This window comes from Malaclemys terrapin, chromosome 24, assembly GCF_027887155.1.
Source record: "Malaclemys terrapin pileata isolate rMalTer1 chromosome 24, rMalTer1.hap1, whole genome shotgun sequence".
Classification (NCBI taxonomy): domain Eukaryota; kingdom Metazoa; phylum Chordata; order Testudines; family Emydidae; genus Malaclemys; species Malaclemys terrapin.
Window position 1 is genome coordinate 11,526,974 of NC_071528.1, and position 18,444 is coordinate 11,545,417.

The 18,444-nt window shown below is 58.3% G+C and overlaps 1 protein-coding gene across 1 annotated transcript; it reads right to left on the reverse strand.

The window, feature by feature from the left end:
* Nucleotides 1-3,217: 3,217 nt before the first annotated feature.
* On the reverse strand, nt 3,218-16,413 carry PLPP2 (phospholipid phosphatase 2). Its single transcript, XM_054013419.1, has 6 exons — nt 16,235-16,413; nt 7,744-7,895; nt 7,041-7,318; nt 6,505-6,562; nt 5,868-6,044; nt 3,218-5,321 (listed from the first exon to the last, which is right to left on the reverse strand). Exons 1-6 carry the CDS (start codon nt 16,284-16,286, stop codon nt 5,187-5,189), a joined length of 852 nt encoding a protein of 283 aa, XP_053869394.1. The 5' UTR covers nt 16,287-16,413; the 3' UTR covers nt 3,218-5,186.
* Nucleotides 16,414-18,444: the final 2,031 nt, after the last annotated feature.

Below are 18,444 nucleotides of genomic sequence, written 5' to 3' on the forward strand. Positions count from 1 at the left end.
TCCAACTGAGCAAAACTCTACCGGTGCCAGCGCCGTTCTGCCAGGATCATTGCAGCCAGACTAGCCAGCGCAGCTCTGATCACACATCTGATGGACATAGCTACGCTGGCAGGCTGTAGTGCAAACCTGGCCTCATTGAGAGGGGAACAAGGCCAGAGAGACACCCCTCCCCCCCCCCGCCCGCCCCAGTACACTTCCGTACCTGGCCCAACACTCCTAGCGAGTGGGGGCACGGCCGGGGAGAAGGAAGTCACAGTAGGGACCGTGCTGGCCCTGGGGAGAGGAAAACTGGATGTAAAGAATCAAAGCAGCGTCAGGGCCCCGTAAGCAAATGCAATCTGCAGGGGAGTGCTCTCCTGGGTAGGTAGTGGCTGGTCAGGGCTTGTCTAGACTAGACGCGTGCACTCCGTGACCACATCAATGAAAACAAACCCCAGTGTAGACAGGGCCTTCGGCACAGAATCCAGTACCGTTCCCCTTCCAAGACTCTCTGCTTCAACTAGGGGCTACCGCCGAGCAAGGATGGAGCCCAGATCTGCTGCTGGAGCCAGAGGCCGGGGCTGGGAACTGCCATTTCAGCCCAACGGGGGCGGGGAATTGTTCTAGAAGCCAGGCCTCCTCTAGGCTACAGAATCTGCCTCCCGCTGCAGAAGCCAGAGTCTGTGGCAGGCCTGGAATGAGCACTTGAGAGACACAAACGGCCCCATTCATCTCAATGGCGTGTTGACTCTCAGGCATGACGACAATTGTTACGTGCCCGCTTAGGTTTCACTGACACTCACAACCAGCGAAGGGGCTTACCCCCAACTCCTGAACGGCTGACTAGGCCCTGCCCAGCTGCCACTCCCTCTGCCGGATGGGGTTGTCCATTGGTAATGCACAGAGCCGAAGCGTACGGAAAACCACGTAAAACAACTGGCATACAACTTCAGAGCTGCTACAGCCATGGCATCATTCGTTCCCAGCCAGCATCTCGCCTCTGCTTCAGAATCAAGAGTCTCGGAGACAGAGTTTAGATCCAACTGGCCACAGCACTTTGTCAAGGTAGAGCAAGTTTTGTTCCAGCAGGAGGCAGGAATTCCCATTCTGGCCCCTCCTCACGAGAGGCGCTGGGTGCCCACAGCTACTGTGGTCAGGAGCAGCCGCAGGCGCCAAGTGGCCACTTTGCCATCAATTGGGTGAACTCAGGTAAGTTGCGTCCCCGCTCTATGCCTCAGTTTCCCCACCTGAAAACAGGGCTGATACCAACCTGCCGATGTCACCGTGCTTTGAGCTCGTTCCAGGTCAAAGGCCACAGAAATGCCGGCCATGTTGTAAATGGGCGATGTGGGCACAAGGGGTCTGCCCGGACTCGCCAGCACATGGACAAGCCCCAGCTCCTCTCAGCATTGGCACCACGTCCGCCCTGCCCGCCTGCTGCTGAGGTTTTGGGGCGGGGAGCCCCACCTTGACCAACACAGTTGATGACGGGAGCAGCTTGTCCAGCCGAGTTGGAGCAAACGGCAGCAAAAAATATGAGCAGCCAACAGTGACAGGCAACCCCCCACCCCCAATTACTGATAACCTGGCCACCTCCCGCCAGCAAGCCACTGTTATCCCAGCTCCCCACAGCCCCTTTGCTCTCCCCCCTCAGCCAGACCTGGACTGCTCCACCCATGTCTCTGACTCGGACCTGAAAACCCCCCCGGTTTCTCAACACGCCAGCCCACGTTCAGCTCGAGCAGCACGAGACCTTAAAACCATCATCCCCAACCTGTAGGTGAGGACGGACAGCAGCAGGCCTAGGACGGCAGGATTCGATTCCCAGCTGTGCCCCAGACCTCTCTGAACCGCCACTCACCACTTTCCACGGGGCAGGGTCCCCTCCCTTGGTTATGTGCAGCACCTGGCTCTCAGGAGGGCTAGGATCTGTTAATACAGACAACCGCTGCTGGGTAGAGCGAGGAGCATCCCGGGTCGATTCAGACTCCATCCTTCGAAAAGGGGAACAGACCTGAGCAAATGGCTCTTCCCAGAGATGGGCAATAAAGAATCACAAGAGGCCATGCCTAGTTCTCAGTCCCTCTCTCTATTATTAAAAAAGGCTAACTGGAAATCTGGAAGATAATAAATCACCACGCGAGATCCTGTTTTTACAGGGGTTTGGGGTTTTTTTGCAGCTGGCTGGGCAGCAGAAACATCTGGAAATCTCCGGCAGACGCCTCTGTGCCTCTTTTTGTTTTGCGCTCAGTTTTACAGAGTTGGGCAGGTCAGACGAGCGCCTGAAGCGAAACACGAACAGCTACGCTTTGCTGCTGGCGGCAGAGGGCTCCAGGGGGAGTGGTTTGCACAGCTCAGCTCCTCCCACATGCCCATTTCTGATCTCACACCCGGAGATGGCCTGAACTCCTGATTTGTTCTGGCGTAACAGAGCTCAGAAGCAGGCTCTCGTGCCCCATACGCCAAGTCCCGTCTCAGCCTGCCCCTCCAAGGGTGATTGTCACGCCTGCCCCAAGCTGTCGTCTGTGGCATCCCAGCTGTGAAGGGGATTTGTTCCCTTTCCTGAAGCCCAGCTCCACAGGGGTGGACGTGCAAGGATCAGGCCCAGAGGATCATGTCCAGTTAAGGACAGGAGTACACACCATTCCATTCCTTGCACCCTTTGAACTCCTGGGTGTGCACGAGTAATGCAGGAGCAGCCGCTTACCCACCCGAGGGTCTCGTCAGCCAGTGCCAGCCAAGCCATCACCATCTATCCCTCCTATGAGCTCACCTGGCCCAGCTAAAAAAGTGCCTCTCCCCTCATTGACAAGAACTGCTCCATACTGGACGCGTGGGCTTAAAGTGACGTGACTGTGGTAACACGGCAAATCAGTGGCAGGGCTGGGAATTGAACTGGTTTCTCGACTCCCCAGTGCACTAACCATTACTCTGCGCTGCTTTCCACCACTCCAAGTTTATCATCCGAGGAGCATTTTTATGCTTGTTGCCCTATGTTGTATGCCATTTCAAACCTCTTCCAAGTGTCCATCCTCTCACCCCCTTCTGTTTCTAAACCACCAATTGCCTTGCCAATTACAACACGCTAAGAAACCCGCCAGCAAGCCCTACTTTCCGTCCCCGACCACAGCTTTTGGACTGAGATTTTTTTTCCGTGGCAGGCCTGAATGCCAAAGGGAAAGAGTCACACTCAGCTCTGACTTACAGGGGAATGCAAGAAAAATAGGTCTCATTCAGCGAGCTTTCAGGCTGTTTTTAATGTTGATATAAAATAATAATCCTACCCTGGTCCCGTTACACAGAGCCAAGAAACTTGAATGGTTACCACCTCTGCCTAGCAAAGAGCGTACGGCACTTCTTTGCTCTAGCAACTTCTAAGGCACAAGAAGTTAACAGCCATCTAGAAAGTTGGTAAACTTTCCTGATCTCTCTTAGGTATATGATCCCCCATCACTGCAGTATCTGAGCACCTCACCATTTTTAATGTATTGGTCCCCACAACAACCCCTGTGAGGGAGCCTAGTACGATTATTGCCATTGTACAGATGGAAGTCCAGAGGGGCTAAGTAACTTGACAAGGCTACACGGGAAGTCAGTTGCGGAGCAGGGAATTTAACTCAGGTCTAAATCTCAGACTAGAGCACTAGCCCCTGGACCATGCTTCCTGTCAGTGATGGTGGCAGTTTCCCCATTGGTCCACCTCCTGTTTAAAAGGGCAGCCAGGTTAAAAATCCTAATTAAAAAAAAGAAAATGGATATACAGAGAGCAAATGAAGTTTACAGGATCTGAGGCACGAATTGTGAAATCCGAGCCGCTAGCACATAACAGAGCCAACCGCAGGACCCGTGCCCGTGTTCGCTTTCCATCACTCCTCCCGTTTGTTTTCCTTTTGCATGTCACTCCTCTAGGATCTGCTGAAAGTCAGAACTGGTCGGTTTCACTCACTCTTGTTTCTAGTCATTTTCATATAGCCTTGCCCAATTTCCTGGGGCTTGCCTCGCAAAGCCAGCAAAGAAAGGGATGGGGGGAGGGTATCGATGTTAAGAACCCAAAACCCATTCCCACTGAAATGTTAAAAATCTATAATTTGAGGCAAACGTTGCTATTAATTTGGGGTTTCATAAAAATCCCCCATTTTTAAAAACAAAAAACAAAACATTTAAAGCGATGTATTTCGAGGCCACAAAAATCTGGATTAAAAGAATAGACCTGACACTGCCATTCTTTCAGGATGATCTAATTTAAAAATAAAAAAAACACACTGAATACAAAAACGCATCGTCATGAAAATGTATGTCGTTTAAAAGGAGGCCGCAGTATCCTCGGTGCCAGAGGCAGCTATGCGGTGGAGGCGAGGTGGTTAGCAGGAGCTGGACCAGGTAACGGGCTCTCTCAAAGGGCCAGAATTCGTGTCCGTCTCCAGACTGCAATTTAGTTCCTTTACCACAGAAGATTCCCCCCCATCCCAACCCCCCCCCCCCCCCCAATTAAAGAATCAGCCGAGACGGCCGCAGAGTTTCCTACGGAGCATACAGGGCACGTCACAAACTCAGGTGGCAGTTCACTCCAGCGCGGCGGGGTCAGGGGTGACGGGAGCAGACCCTCCCCAGGCATCCGTCATTTGCATCGGCTGCTGGTTACTGGGAATATTTTAAGGTGATCAAGCTACAGAGAAGAACTCGGTCTCAAATCATTAGCCCGGCAATGTTCCGGTGGCATCGGCCTCCAGGTTTTGTCCCAGCGAGGATCCGGAGTCATCAACGCGAATATAATTTGATGCTCTCAGCACCACACCACCTCAGGCTTCACATGGAGTTTACTCTTCGCTTCACAAGCAGTCCCACCCGTGCCTCTTCCACGCAGAGGGCTGGAAAGCCACCCTCAGAAGCATGAAGCGCACCCACCCACCCACTCATGGAGGGATCCAAGCCTCTGGACTTGAGAGGCAGGAGGGCTGGTTTATCTGGCATCGGCCACCGCACAGCACTCCAAATGAGCGTTAAAAGTCTTTGCCTGGTGCCCCCTGGGGGCGTCCCTCGGGTGCCATGGCGCCATGCAGTATTAAGGAACTCATTAGCCGTGGAACCAATTAACAAGATAAGCTGCTCTTCCCAGTTCCCCCCCCAAAGCCCTGGCAAGCAGCCTGGTGGGGCCTGGGATCTGCCATCAGCTGTCCAGCAGCGCTGCCCCCCCCAGCTCCCACAGCTCAGGGAGCTCCCGGATAGCTGTAGTGGTTGTGATCAGGCTCGCTCCTGGTCAGCGGTAAGCTGGGCTTGTGCTCCGGGTCCTTCTCACACTGGAGAGGCGGACGCTGCTTGAAGAAGTCAGAGACGTAGCGGACCTGGGGGGGGAGGGGAAGGAAGAAAGAAGAGAAAAGAACAAGGCTTTAGGGGATAATTCCATCGAGGGAACATCTCTCAGTGGATCCAGCTGCCAGGCCAGGGAGATCCGGGCCACGGGGCCTGGCTGCATCCAGCAGCCTCGATAAAGTTTTGGTCTGAGTGACTTGCCCAAGGTCACGCAGCGAGTCAGTGGCAGAACTGGGAACAGAGCCCAGGAGTCCTGACTCCTTGTGCTTGGGGACCGTGACGTCCTGCTCTGCTGCACGGGGCGAGGGAGGAGGAGGAGGGGGTGAAGCAATGTCGTAGATGGAGGAGGCTGAATCGAGACGCCCCGTTTCTGGGCTGGATGAGGTCGAAACCACCACCCAGAGCAAAGCTGCCGGGTGTGCAAGATTGTGAGGACAGGGGGTGGGCACAGGGCTGCAAGGTTGGGGAGAAGGGGGGGCGCTAGGATCCATCCGTGAGCAGGCGGGGCACAAGGCAGAGCCAGAGAGCCCACGGCGAGCATGGAGGGAGGGGTGGAGATGCCCCCCCCGGGCGCTTACGATGAGGATGGCAATGAGCGCCCCCTGGAGGAGCCCCACCAGCACATCACTCCAGTGGTGCTTGTAGTCGGAGACCCGGGTGTAGCCCACGAAGATGGCGAAGGCGATCAGGAAGAACTGGATCGTGGGACGCAGCAGCCGGGCCCACTTCCCGATCAGCCGGGCCTGGACGTACAGCTGGGGAGAGAAGAGACGGTCAGTCGGTCGCCCCCGGCGCGGCCCCCAGCCCAGTGCCAGCAGGGTCGCTTCACCCAGACGTTCCCGCCCCGGGATCGCCACGCAGACCACGCGCAGGGGCCCAAAAACAAGTGGGGCAGCGCGACCCCGCTAGCAGGGGCAAGGGTGGTGGTGGCCATACCGCTCGATTCTGCCCCCCGCAGGTGGGTGGGGGCGCTGCAGCTCAGACAGGCAAAGGGATTAAGCCAAGTTCACACAATCAGGGGCACAACTGGGAATAGAACCCAGGAGTCCTGACCCCCCGGCTCTCCCCACTGGACCACACCTCCCCCCAGAGCTAGGAATAGAACCCAGGAGTCCCGACCCCCACCTCCCCCCGGCTCTACCCACTAGACCCCACTCCCCCTTTCTCTGCTGCGACACAGCGCACGCACACCCACACCCAGAGAGCGCTACTCACTGCCAGAAACACCATACAGTACATCCCGAAGGAGGAGTGTCCGGAATAGAAGGATAACCTGGAAGAACAAAGACCAGGATCAGGATGAGAGACCCCCACTCCCTCCACCCTGCCCTCAAATAAGCCCACGGGACCCCTCTCGCTCCCCTCAGGCATCTCTCACGCTCTCCAATCCCGTGGGTAGGTCCTTGGAGCATGAGGCCCAGCCACGCTTTCCCTCCACCTCTGCACGCGCCTTCCGACTCCGCCCTCCCACCCCATATAGCCTCAGCGAGCTGCTTCCCCAGCCTAATGGGGGATCCCTTCCCAGCTCCGCACCTGCCATTGGTCCGTCATCCAGCGGCCAGGAGGGTCCATGGCTCCTTGCCCAGCCTCTCTCCCCTCTAGTGCTCCCCACTGGGAGGTGGCAGCACACGGTGGATATCAGTCTGGTGGGGCATTACTCAGGTTCTGGGCTGGTCTCAAGCCGCCCTCCCCCACCCCCAGCACCCATGAGAAGGTTCCCCCTCACCCCCCGGTGAAGCCCCTTGTGTCACCTGGACTCGGTGATGTTCCTGGCATCCCCCCGGCACACGTTCTCCAGCTGCTTGTAGATGGAGCAGTTCACCTTCGACCAGTCCGGGTCGCAGACGTCCAAGAAGTTGGGCCGGAGCCGACCGATCATGTACTTGGCCAGGTCGGTCAGGGACTGGCTGACGGCCCCGCCGAAGAGGAACGTTCCCAGTACCTTGTAGAGGGCGGCGAGGTAGTTGTTGTACTCGGACTTGGAGTGGAGTTGCTCAGCGTACACCAGGTAGGCCTCGCCTGCAGAGATCTGCGGAAGCCAAGGGAGAGGCAGTGAGCGGCCGTCCGAGAGGAGCCAGGGCCGGCTCTGCTCTCCAAGACCTGGGCGGCAAGGACGGCAGAGCCAAACCCAGCTGGAGCAGCCAGGAGCATGGCTGCTGCGGGGTGGTGGTGAAGGGAGCTGCTGGCTCTGGGGGGAAGCTCCCAGCAGGGGACAGAGAGGCTCAGAGTTATCCCTGCCCTAGCCTCTCCCCGCAGGGAGCCAGCCACACAGTCAGATCAATGGGACCAGAGATGCCCTTTGAGCCCCGGCAGGGCCGGCTGGTCTGTGCGGGAGTCAGCTAACGGATCTGCTGTCCAGGTCGTGGTGTTCCGGGATGGGGTGGAGCAAGGCCGTCTAAGAGGGTGCTCAGGAAGGGGGGGGAATGAAAGGGGGAGCCCCCCAGGTTTCCTTACAATGAGGACGGTGCAGGTGATGGTGACCCCTGCCATGAGCCCGTGGGTGATGGTGTCTGGCCTGTAGGGGTAGCGGATGGAGTCATCGTTGCAGTAGAATCCACGCTCGTACGGAGAGTTCACCAGAGTGAGGATGACGAAGGGCAGGGAAGCTGAAGGCAGAGCGGGGAGGGGAGTCAGGAGGTTCTCTCTGCAGGAGGGGGCACAGCCCCCCCTCCCCCGGGGTATATCCCCCCTTCCCTCTGGAGAGCAGGGAGATACCCAGCAATGGGATCCAGGTCCCATTCTGGCTGGAACCAAAGTCCCTTTCGCTGGTTCAGAGATTTGCCGGCTCCCGGCCCAGCCGCCCCCATTCACCCAGGCCTAACTGGGCTCGGGGAGCCGCACGCCAAACCCAGACAGCACCGGAACCAGCCGCTCCTGCCTGGATCTGCGGTGGGATTCGGAGCATCCTCACCCCTAGGTGGCCGGGTCCTGGTTGGAAGGAACCAGACACGGGGCCCATCACAATCTCTGTGGAAGGAGCTGGCGGTTCCCTGTCCAGTGGGCAGGTGCCCACGACACTGCCACTGGGATGAACGCCCCCCGGTTCAGCCCTTACCTGTGTGCTGAGCCTGGGGCCAAGGGGGACCGGCAGAGGGCAGCACACGGGGGATGGCTGCTCCGTCGCTGCCCACACGGCACCTACTCTCCAGCTAGAGGGGGCTCCCGAATCCAGAGGGGACAAGGCAGCCTCTCCGGCTGGCACTAGAGTCACTTACGACCCTGACCCACACTCCCTCCCCCACATGCCCGCGTGCCACTCACAGAGGGGGGTAGCCGGGGTCTAATTCAATGCAGACGCGCCCCTAGGCTGGGGCAGATCCCAGGGAAGGATCCCGAACTCTCCAGCACCTGGCCAAGTTTGGAGACAGGATCCCAGGCCAGATGGATCAGCTGTTCTAAAGGATCTCTCTAGCCCTGGGTCGGGGTCACCAGCAGGACTGCACGGATGGGCCCAATCACTCCCAGGCACCCACCTTCCCCCGGGGAGGTCTTGACCTCAGTCACAGCTGCCCTGATTCTGCCCAAGGCCACTGGTGGAGGAGCTGGCACCCCTGGGCCCTCCCGTCCACTCCCTGGCTGCTGCCGATTAGCAGAGCCCCGTTATCAGGCCCTGGCAGCTGTGAGGTTGCTGTAAACACAACCACCTGCAGAGCGGAAATTGCAACTCAGCTGCAAGGAGCGTCTCTCCCATCTGCCGATCGGCACTAGCCCCCCGTCCCACGGGCCCGCGTGTCCCTCACCTGCGGCGCCGCATTCAGCCACCGCAGCAGAATGGTCTAAACTGGAGAGAGCCACCAACCCTGGGTCAGAGCGAAATTCAAGCAGCCATTTTTACGTAGGAAGGGTGGGCTTGTGTCTAAGGCCCCCGCACTGGCACTCAGGAGATCGGGGTTCAGGCCCCAGCCCTGCCAGATGCCCTGCGTGGCCCTGGGCAAGTCACTTTGGTTCTGCCTCAGTTTCCCTGCCTGTAAAAATCAGGGTCATACTTCTCTCCCAGTCTTTACCTGTCTTGCCTACTTAGACTGCAAGGTCTTTGGGGCAGGAGCTTTTCTTCTACTCGGTGTACGTACACCACCTCGCACAACGCGGCCCTGATCTGCGCTGGGGCTAGGTGCCGCGCTTAGGTGCTACCGGAGTAGACAGAAAGACATCTCACACTTGCCATTCTCCAAATGCTCCACAGACAGCTCCCCCTGTGAATTTCTCCCCTTTACAGATGGGGAAACTGAGGCACGGAACAGGGGAGTGGCTTGCCCCTGGTCACCCAGCAGGTCAGTGGCAGGAGGCGGGGTTAAGAGTTTGATGGCCAGCCCTGTGTTTATATGCCAGCCCCCACCACGTCCTAGCTGTCCTGCGCAGGCCCAGTGCAGCCTATCTGCAGAAAGGGGGTGATATGCCGGGGCAAGGGGGAGGGGAAAAGGGGGGAGCTTTACAGCAGTGCCTAGCGCCTCCAGTCAGGAATGAGGCCTCCACGTGCCAGGTGCTGCACACAGCAAAACGTGGCTTCTGCCCCGGAAAGCCTCGACTGTAACTTCCCACAGTCATGCAGAGCCAGGAATTAAACGCAGGTTTCTGGAGTCACAGCCCCTTGCTCTAACCACCAGACTATACTGCCCCACCACCTACAATACTACAGGGGTGGCAGCTCTTCCTCATCCCACCACTACAGCATCCAGCGGGATGAGGCATCCACGGGTCTCCATCCTCCTCGCCGGGGAGTCGAGGCGATGACGAAGGACAGGCCGATGCCAGCGGGCCGGGCACAGAGCCTGAGGAGGTGGGGCTGGTGATTTCAAAACTCAGCCATCCCCAGGGCCAACATGCTGCCAGCTCCCCTTGCGCCCAGGAGGCCTCGGAGAATCCTGGCCCAGCCAGCTCCCCCCGGGGGCTGACTTCATCTGCGCCTTCCTCCTACACCGTATAGACCCACCCAGGCCGGGCTGACGAGAGGCGAGGAAAAGGGAGGACAATCGTACTAGGGCCTCTGACATGCAGGCAGCCGGACTCCGGCTCCCACAAGTAGGGCCAAATCTCTGGGGGATCCCCCCACCCCAAACCCTCTTAATCAACATAGCAGGTCGCCCGTATCTTCTTCAATCTTCCAGCTGCCCCAGTCCCTCCATCTCCTGGCCCCCACCAGCCGAGCAGGGCAGTGACCCTCTCTCCTGGCCAGTCGACCCGCTTCCCTTCAGCGCAGTGCTCTTAGAAATGGGGTCCCAGACCCCCCCCCAGTCCCTGGGCAGACAGCGCATCCCTGGGGCCGCCCCCGGAGACCCTGGCGCCCTCCTACAGAGCTGCTCTTCCCAGGAGCCAATAGCCCTTCACTACCGACAGGGAGAGAAGGTTCCCAGCTAACTTTGCGCTCTTCCAAGCCAAAGGCAGACCACTCCCTCTGCCTGCAATGGGGCCATGCCATCGGTGACCAGCCCCCGGGCCAGGATGAAGGTAACGAGCCCCCCCTTCCCCCCCCTGTGTCTCTGTCCCCAAGCTGAGGCTCCACCCCCGTCGTCCCCTCCGCCAGCTGGCTCATTCACGTCAATTAAGACGGCAATTTTCAGCCCCAGAGGTTTTACCCAAAATAGCAGCCCCGGCGCCTGCGTTCGCCGGATGAGCAAGCGGTCATTAGCGTGACATCTCAGCAATTACCTGTGGCTGCCGGAATCTGGAGGGGGAGAAGGAATGCGTGCTCAGGAGTTGCCGTTTTCACTAGCCTCGGCCGTGCTCTGCATTATGGATGGGGCCACGGTGCGTGCCCTGAGGGCCAGGGGGCAGCGCCAGTAACATCACTCAGCCCAATCCTGTCCCATGCTGTCTATCCCCTGCACGCCAGCCCCCAGCTCGGACCGGGCCGCAAGATCCTACCCACTCCCCTGGAGCCCCGCAGATCCGACCTGCTGCTCCCTGCATCGTCCCAAATCCCCTCCCCGAAGTAGAGCTGTTCCCCACGGAGATCATGCTCCGCTGGGCTGATATTTACACAGTCTGCGTCACAGGTGCAAGGCCGCAGCTCCCCCACCTTCCCGCACACGCCACCCGTGCCAGCTCCCGGGTGGAATCAGCAGCGGGGCAGGTCCCATTCTGTGCCAGTTTGGGCAGAGTGGAGGCCTGGCAGTCAGTGCCGGGGTGGGGCAGGAACCCCACCCAATTGGTCCGAACCCTGCCTGCTGCCACTGGAGCGCAGTGCAACAACTCACCAGGCTGCAGCAGGGCACGTGGACCCAGATACAACGGCCCTGGTGCGATGGAGCCCGAGAGCCAGGGCAGGGGCTCCCAGCAGGGGCGCTCCCGTGGGGCAGGACATGAGCCCAGCAGACGTACTAGCCCTAGCCAGGCAGTCGTGGGTACACACATCCCCCTGCCCGGTACGCTGGGCGATCCCCGCCCATGACTCCACAAGGGGCTCGAACCTCATTCTCCCAACAGCTCCAGCCCTGCAGGGATGCCTGGGAGACGGGGCTCTCCCGCGCCCCCCTGCACTCTGCAGACGCCGTGCTTTGCCCCAGCAAGGGACGGCGCTTTCCCCATGATGACCCCATGGCAACATAGGGGAGGAGGAAGCCGGCAGCGCTGGGAGATAACCGGGAAAGGAAGGATTCAGCGACAGGACCGGACCAAGGGCCGCTTTCTGTTCGACTAGGCCCTGCACACGCTGGAGCCCACCCAGCCCCACCCTCCACCATGACAGGGTCCCACAGCCACCTTCGCGGACCCAAGCGCAGTTCTGGGAGCCAGGCACCCCAGTGCAGTCCCACTTGTGGGAGTAGCACCCCCTGGTGTCATGCTCCTATAGCCACACAGGCAACTTAACCCCTTAAGAATGCACCCCCCTTCTGTAACTGATTGAAGAGGTGCTCTGGGAACCGGCAGCTCTCCGACATGAAACCAGCCAGGAGCTCAGTGGCCGTTGTCATACAGGGGCTGCGGCTAATGGGTTGGTTCTATCCGTATAGGGCCACAAAGACTGTCTAGGCCTGGCGTGGGCACTGCCATGCACAGAGCCAGTTAATAGAGCTGGTTAGATAATGGGGAGGATGGGGAAAAAAAAAAAACAACAACACAAAAACAAAATTTGAAAATGGAATTAACTGAAACTTTCCAGACAGCTGCATTCTTAACGACCCCTTGTTGTGCCTGGTCCCTGGAATCAGCCAGGGCTTTGCAGGGTGGTTTATAAGCACTTGGAAAGCAGAGAGATTTCTCTGTCCAAGCACAGATGGCAGAGCAACCATCGGCCACCTGAAGGCGGCAAGCTAGGCCTTGTCAGCACTAGGATTTCTGTCAATGGTGCAGCTGCACCAGTGCAAACCCCTCGTGGAAACACAATTTGCACCAGTAGAGCTTACATTGGTTTAAGACAAGGATAAGTGGCTCCGGTGTGAGTAGCATCTTCACTAGAGGTTTGCCCTGATGCACCTATGCTGGTGGCTGAGATCCCAGTGTAGACAAGGCAGCAGTATCCATCTGGTTTAACACTAGGGATCTGTCTATACTGGGGTGGGTGGCTTGTTTGTGCTTTCACCAGTGCAACCCCCCAGAGTGGATGCGCTGCCCTCGTGCAAGATGGGGCTTGCACTAGTGAGATTTACCCTGTAAATTACCAGCATACATTGCACTTGTGCAAGCCCCATTTTGCACCAGGGCAGTGTCTACATTAGGGGCTTGCACTGGGGAAATTACACGAGTGCAAATTACCCTAGCATAGACAGGCTGCAGGATCATCCACACTCCTCTTCAGCGGCAGTAACCTTCCAGGCCACGAGACCCAGCACCAGGTGCATCCGAGGCAGAGATGGGGAGCCGCAGGAGGTAAGAGGTTAAGCAGGTTTGTTTTAAAGCATTGCAGAGGTTGCATTCGGATCAGCAGCCTCTCCTGAAGCCAGTTCTAATCCGCCCCAGGCCATGGGCCCTCAAGGGTTAAGAAGCAAGGCCAGCGCTGGAGGAAGAGGAAAGGGGTCAACTGGATAGAGAACGGACTTCAGGGGACTGGATGGCTCCGTAGCTTTTCCCATCTAGGCCTCTGGAGTTCAACTCAACCCATGGCTGTGTGGGTTTGGTGGAGAGGGGCTCTACCCAGCCCCCAGCAGGGCAGACACTCCCATCACTGAAACCACCACCAGACATTCATTGGCCTCCTGGTTAGCAATCCCCGCAGAGAATCCCAGCGCACCGCGCCCGCCTCCAGCCCAGCCCAAGGCAGCCGGCAGCGATCTGCCGGTGCCGTGTCTGAACCGAAGAGCCACAGCCCTACACCAACGCTTGAGCGCCAGCAAGCCAAGGTGCCTGCGGGAGAAACCAAGGCTGGAGGCTCTGGGCTGCCTTAAAAGGGACTTATCTCCCAAGTTCCACCTTTAAAAAAAATTTCCATCCAGTCCATTGTTTAATAGGCCTCTGTGGGTAAACAGGCCACCTTTGTCTTCTCCCTGCTGCACAAAGGCAAAACCCAGGAGGTGGGGAAGAGTCACCTCCACCTTTCTTTGGCCAGCCCCTTGCTGCATGGTGCAGCCTCCTGCCCAGGTGAAAAACTCACCCTGCTGGTTCCAGCAACATGCAAAATTCTCCCTTGCAACTTTCTCTGGCGGAAACAATGGCGGGGGAGGAAATCGCAACAGGCCTGTGGCTCCTTTCACACGCCCCAGCTGCACAAGGCTTCCAGGTGAAATGCAAACACAGCAGGCGTCTTAAAAATATACCCAAGACGTTCATTTGCAGCTCAAATTAGACACCAATGTTCTCGCAGGATAATTTCATCCACAGCCACTAAAAATAAAAGGGCCACGCAAGAGACCGACCTAAACAAAACCCGGAACCTCGGTCCCTTCCACCTGTGGTTTACACGGATCCCAGAGGCGGTCCAAGCTGAAATTAAGACCTGTGCCTTTATTTTAAGGGTATTTTAATTATGGACTCGTAGGTGGCTATTTTAGGGGCAGCATTTGTCTGCTCAGGGAGTGAAGAGGGCATGGGAGGTAGCTAAAACCGGCTTGTGCACATTCAACGTTTTTAACCCATTGCCCAATGGGGAAGTCAGCGTCAAGACACTGGTTCAAAGACCAGGTTGGTAGCCAAGGGAAGTTACCCCCATCCAATGGCCGTTGGGTGACATGAGATTGGGGGGTCTCTGTTCAGTTCTTCACAGGGTCCGGGTCACCAGAGGAGCTGCCCGGGAAGGGAGCTGATCCCTTTCCCTCCAGGGCCCGATGGAGGTGCATTGGCAGGGCAGCGTGCCAGTGCTGTAGCAGGTCTGAGGATAAGGGGTCTATGATCCAGCACCTTTCATCAGCACTGGATTCTCGTGATAGACCTGGGGGAGACACGTGCACTGGGGGAAATGCATACACGCCTCAAAATCCAGAGCGATGCCACCCTATTCCAGACCTGGCTCTTTCTTGCCTCTGCCAGCGTGCAAGTCACAGCGAGAAGGATACTAGCCAGTGGCCCACCATTCTGAGCCACAACGGGATAGGGACACAGAGCAAGGCGGCTGGTTCAGCCGGGGCAATCCGGCTCCTGGCAGCAGCCAACACTCAAAGGGGAGAGTGTCCCTCACCAACGCACTGGCTGACGGTGCCAGCTTTATGCCGGGAAAGGGTGAGGGCAAAGGGGAAAGTCAATTACTCTGCAACCCACCAGCTGCATGCCCCGCACCTCTCGACACATTCTCGTGACCCTGGCAGGGCTGGGGAGATGAGACAGGACCCCAGCGCCGATGCCATTTTGTCTCTCTGCATTGGCTGAGCTGCCCCTGGGTGCCGCTGTGTCCAGAGCAGAAGTTTGGATGGGCCCGACTTCGTTGTTTACAGACAAAACGGCTCCCAGCTTTGCTCTAATTTAACCCTAGATTTGCTGGCAAGTCAGCAACTTGCAGTAGAAAACCACTTCCCTGGCTAATCCCCCCAAAGAACGCCCGTTTAAAAACAGAATTCGTGGCTGGCATCTGCCTAAATCAAGCCCCCCCCCCCCCCCGGCCTTTGGTCTACCTTTGGACTTTCCCCTCCAGATGGGATTTCTTTGGAGCAGGATTCACAGCCATCTCTCCCCAGCCCCCTGCCAGTGCACAGAGGGTGATCCATAAACATACGCCGCCTGCTTTTCCCAGCACCAAAAACGCTCTCTGGGTGGGAGGGTGCCAGCACTGCCCATCTGTGCAAATGTTCCTCACGGATGCAAAGGCCAAAGCCGTTAATTCTTATCGCCCTTTCCCTGCACAGTGGCTCCAGGCTGGCAGATCAGAGGGAAACCACTTCCTTATTGTGCCATTAACTCAGGACTGTGCCCTTATGAGCTGGCGAATGGCCTTTGGGAACAAAGGGTAACTGCGTGGCTCGCTCACCCAGCAAAGAGCCAACTCACATCCTCCAACACGGCTCGCAGCGGGCTTCCACCCCCAGCACACCTGCCCCCCTGCAGGTGAGCAGCTGCTTCCATTAGGATCGGGCCCCCCGGTTCGGAGGGCAGCAGGGCTCCCTCCTGCGATGCAGGTTCACCCACTAGCCCCAACGCACCCCAGGGAGTCAAAGGGGATCATAGGGAAGAGGGTCTGCTCTGGGAACTAGGGACAACTCCTGCCACAGGAGGTCGGAAAGGAGAAGAGACACAAGCCAAGTCGGGGTTAAGGGAGTCTCGCTTAACCAGCCCCTCACTTAACCTCCCATGCCAGCCCCGCCGCCCCCCAGCCCTGCACAGGCAGGAACACTGGGCCGGGAGAGGAGAAGTTCGCTCCTCTCTCCGCTGGGGACGGAGAGGAGCCGGGCCGGGCCCTGGCTCGGAAAGCGGCGAGCAATGCACAGCTGGAGCCGGGGGGGTTGGGGACACGCTGCACAGCTGGCGCTGGTGAACGAGGCGGGGCTGCCCAGCTGGTACCAGGACCGGACGGGGGGTCGTTTTCCAACTGGCTCCGAACCGGGCAGCTGGCGCCAGGACCGGACAAGGGGGGGGGGGTCCTTACCGACCACCACGCAGAGCACATCGAGCACCACGAAGACTTTCCTGCGCTCCATACTGGCTCCGCTCCGCCTGCCGAGCGCTGCCCCCGTGCGCCCTCCGCTCCGCTCGGCCCCAGCCGGCTCACATGGCCCCCGGCACAGGAGAAGGGCGAACCAGCGAGCGCCGGGCGAGGAGTTAAAGTCCGGGGCTTGGGGGGCGGGGCGGGGCGGGGGCGGACTGGGAACGGACCGCCCTCCCCAGCCGCCTGCAGCCGCCAGGGGGCAGCGCCGCCGCCCGGGGAGCACGGGAGAGTTGGGGGCAGGGAGCGATGGGGCAGGGATAAGAGGTGGGGGTTATAGGGTAGGAGATGGGGATGGGGAGAGGGGAGTTATGGGGCAGGGATGAGAGGTGGGGGTAGGGTAGGAGATGGGGATGAGGAGAGGGGAGTTATGGGGCAGGGATGAGAGATGGAGGTTATAGGGTAGGAGATGGGGATGGGGAGAGGGGAGTTATGGGGCAGGGATGAGAGGTGGGGGTTATAGGGTAGGAGATGGGGATGGGGAGAGGGGAGTTATGGGGCAGGGATGAGAGGTGGGGGTTATAGGGTAGGAGATGGGGATGGGGAGAGGGGAGTTATGGGGCAGGGATGAGAGGTGGGGGTTATAGGGTAGGAGATGAGGATGGGGAGGGAGAGAGGGGAGTTATGGGGCAGGGATGAGAGGTGGGGGTTATAGGGTAGGAGATGGGAGCAGGGAGCGATGGGGCAGGAGGGTATGGGGGTATGGGGCAGGGATAAGAGGTGGGGGTTCTGATGTAGAAGATAGGGCAGGAGATGAGAATGGGGGATTATGGGGTGGAGGTTGGGGGCAGGGGCTGACGGACTGTTGATGGGACCGAAGACAGGGCACAGGCGTGTTTTGAGGTTGGAGATGGGGGGCAGGAGATGAGGGGTAGGGGCTTTTAGGACCAGAGATGGGGGGCGGGGGGGTTATGAGACAGAAGATGGGGGCGGGAGGAGGAGAGAATGTTTCTGGTCACATGGGGAAGGGGAAAGCTTCAGAAGACCAGTTACCTAGTGCTCCTGAGTCGTAATCCCAGCTCTGCTTTCTGAGTGTCGGGGCCCTGCTTAGCACCCACTCCTTCCCTCGCTGCCCATCACAGTGGTTCTAAATCCCTCCTCTCCTGATCTAGGCTGGCTCCCGTTCCCACCTCCCCTGCTGTGCTGTGCGGGACCCCCCCCCGGCACCTCACTCTGCTATCCTGCCTCCTAGAGTGCCCTGTACAAACTCTCCTGCCCCCTGGCCAATTGTGCAAGGCTTGACCCCGGCAGGGAGAAACCAAACCAGCCAGGCAGGTAGTGGGGCCTTCAACCCGAGGCCGTGAGAGACACAACCTACATTGCGCCAGCTGTAAATCCGGGCCAAAGAAAGGGAACTGTTTGTTTAAACTTTCCCGTGTCCCCGCCAGGGCCTGCGAAAGGGAGGACGAGATGACCTCATAGAAACTGGAGATGGAAAAGAAGCATCACAAATGTGCAAGATCCTGGACTTGATGGGCCTTGGGCTTGAGCTGGGAGGGCAAATCCCATCATGCCCGGCCCCTGGGCCTGTGCAGGACCGTTCCCTCCGAGTACTGTATTCCAGAGCGCTCTGTCCAGAGAATTGTTAAATGACTCCAGCGATGGGGTTCTTGATGCTTCCCTTGGGAGATGATTCTGTTGCCTGCTTGATTTCAGCATTAGGACATTTTTTTCCTGTGGCTTATCTCCAGTTTCCCCTGTGCTCAATTTCATCCCATGACTCCTGGTGACACCCCCATTTGGCTGGTGTCCCTAGCCTGTTTGCCAGAAGCTAGGACCAGACGACAGGGGATGGATCACTTGATGATTCCCTGTTCTGTTCATTCCCTCTGGGGCACTGGCCACTGTCGGAAGACAGGATACTGGGCTAGATGGACCCTTGGTCTGACCCAATATGGCCGCTCTTATGTTCTTACAATAGGTCTTTCCCAACTCTAAATTGCTGTGGCTAAAAGAGCTTCTACCACCCTTGGAGGGATAAAGACGGGAGGCGTGAGGTGGGAGGGGATTTGCCCTTTGTACGCAGCGCTGGCGAGACCGAGGCAGAAATGCCATATCCAGTTCTGGTCTCCTCAGTTCGAAACAGAGGTTGAAAAATTGGAGAGGGGCAGAGAAGAGCCACAAAAATGATCCAAGGGTTGGAGCAAACGCCT

Excerpts from the sequence above, each read along its gene's own strand:
- PLPP2 (XM_054013419.1), bottom strand. The coding sequence starts at position 16,286 with ATGGAGCGCAGGAAAGTCTTCGTGGTGCTCGATGTGCTCTGCGTGGTG. Across the intron at positions 7,896-16,234 it reads TGTGCTCTGCGTGGTGGTCG|CTTCCCTGCCCTTCGTCATC; the intron begins GTAAGGACCCCC and ends CTCTGCCTTCAG. Across the intron at positions 6,563-7,040 it reads AGGAACATCACCGAGTCCAG|GTTATCCTTCTATTCCGGAC; the intron begins GTGACACAAGGG and ends TTGTTCTTCCAG.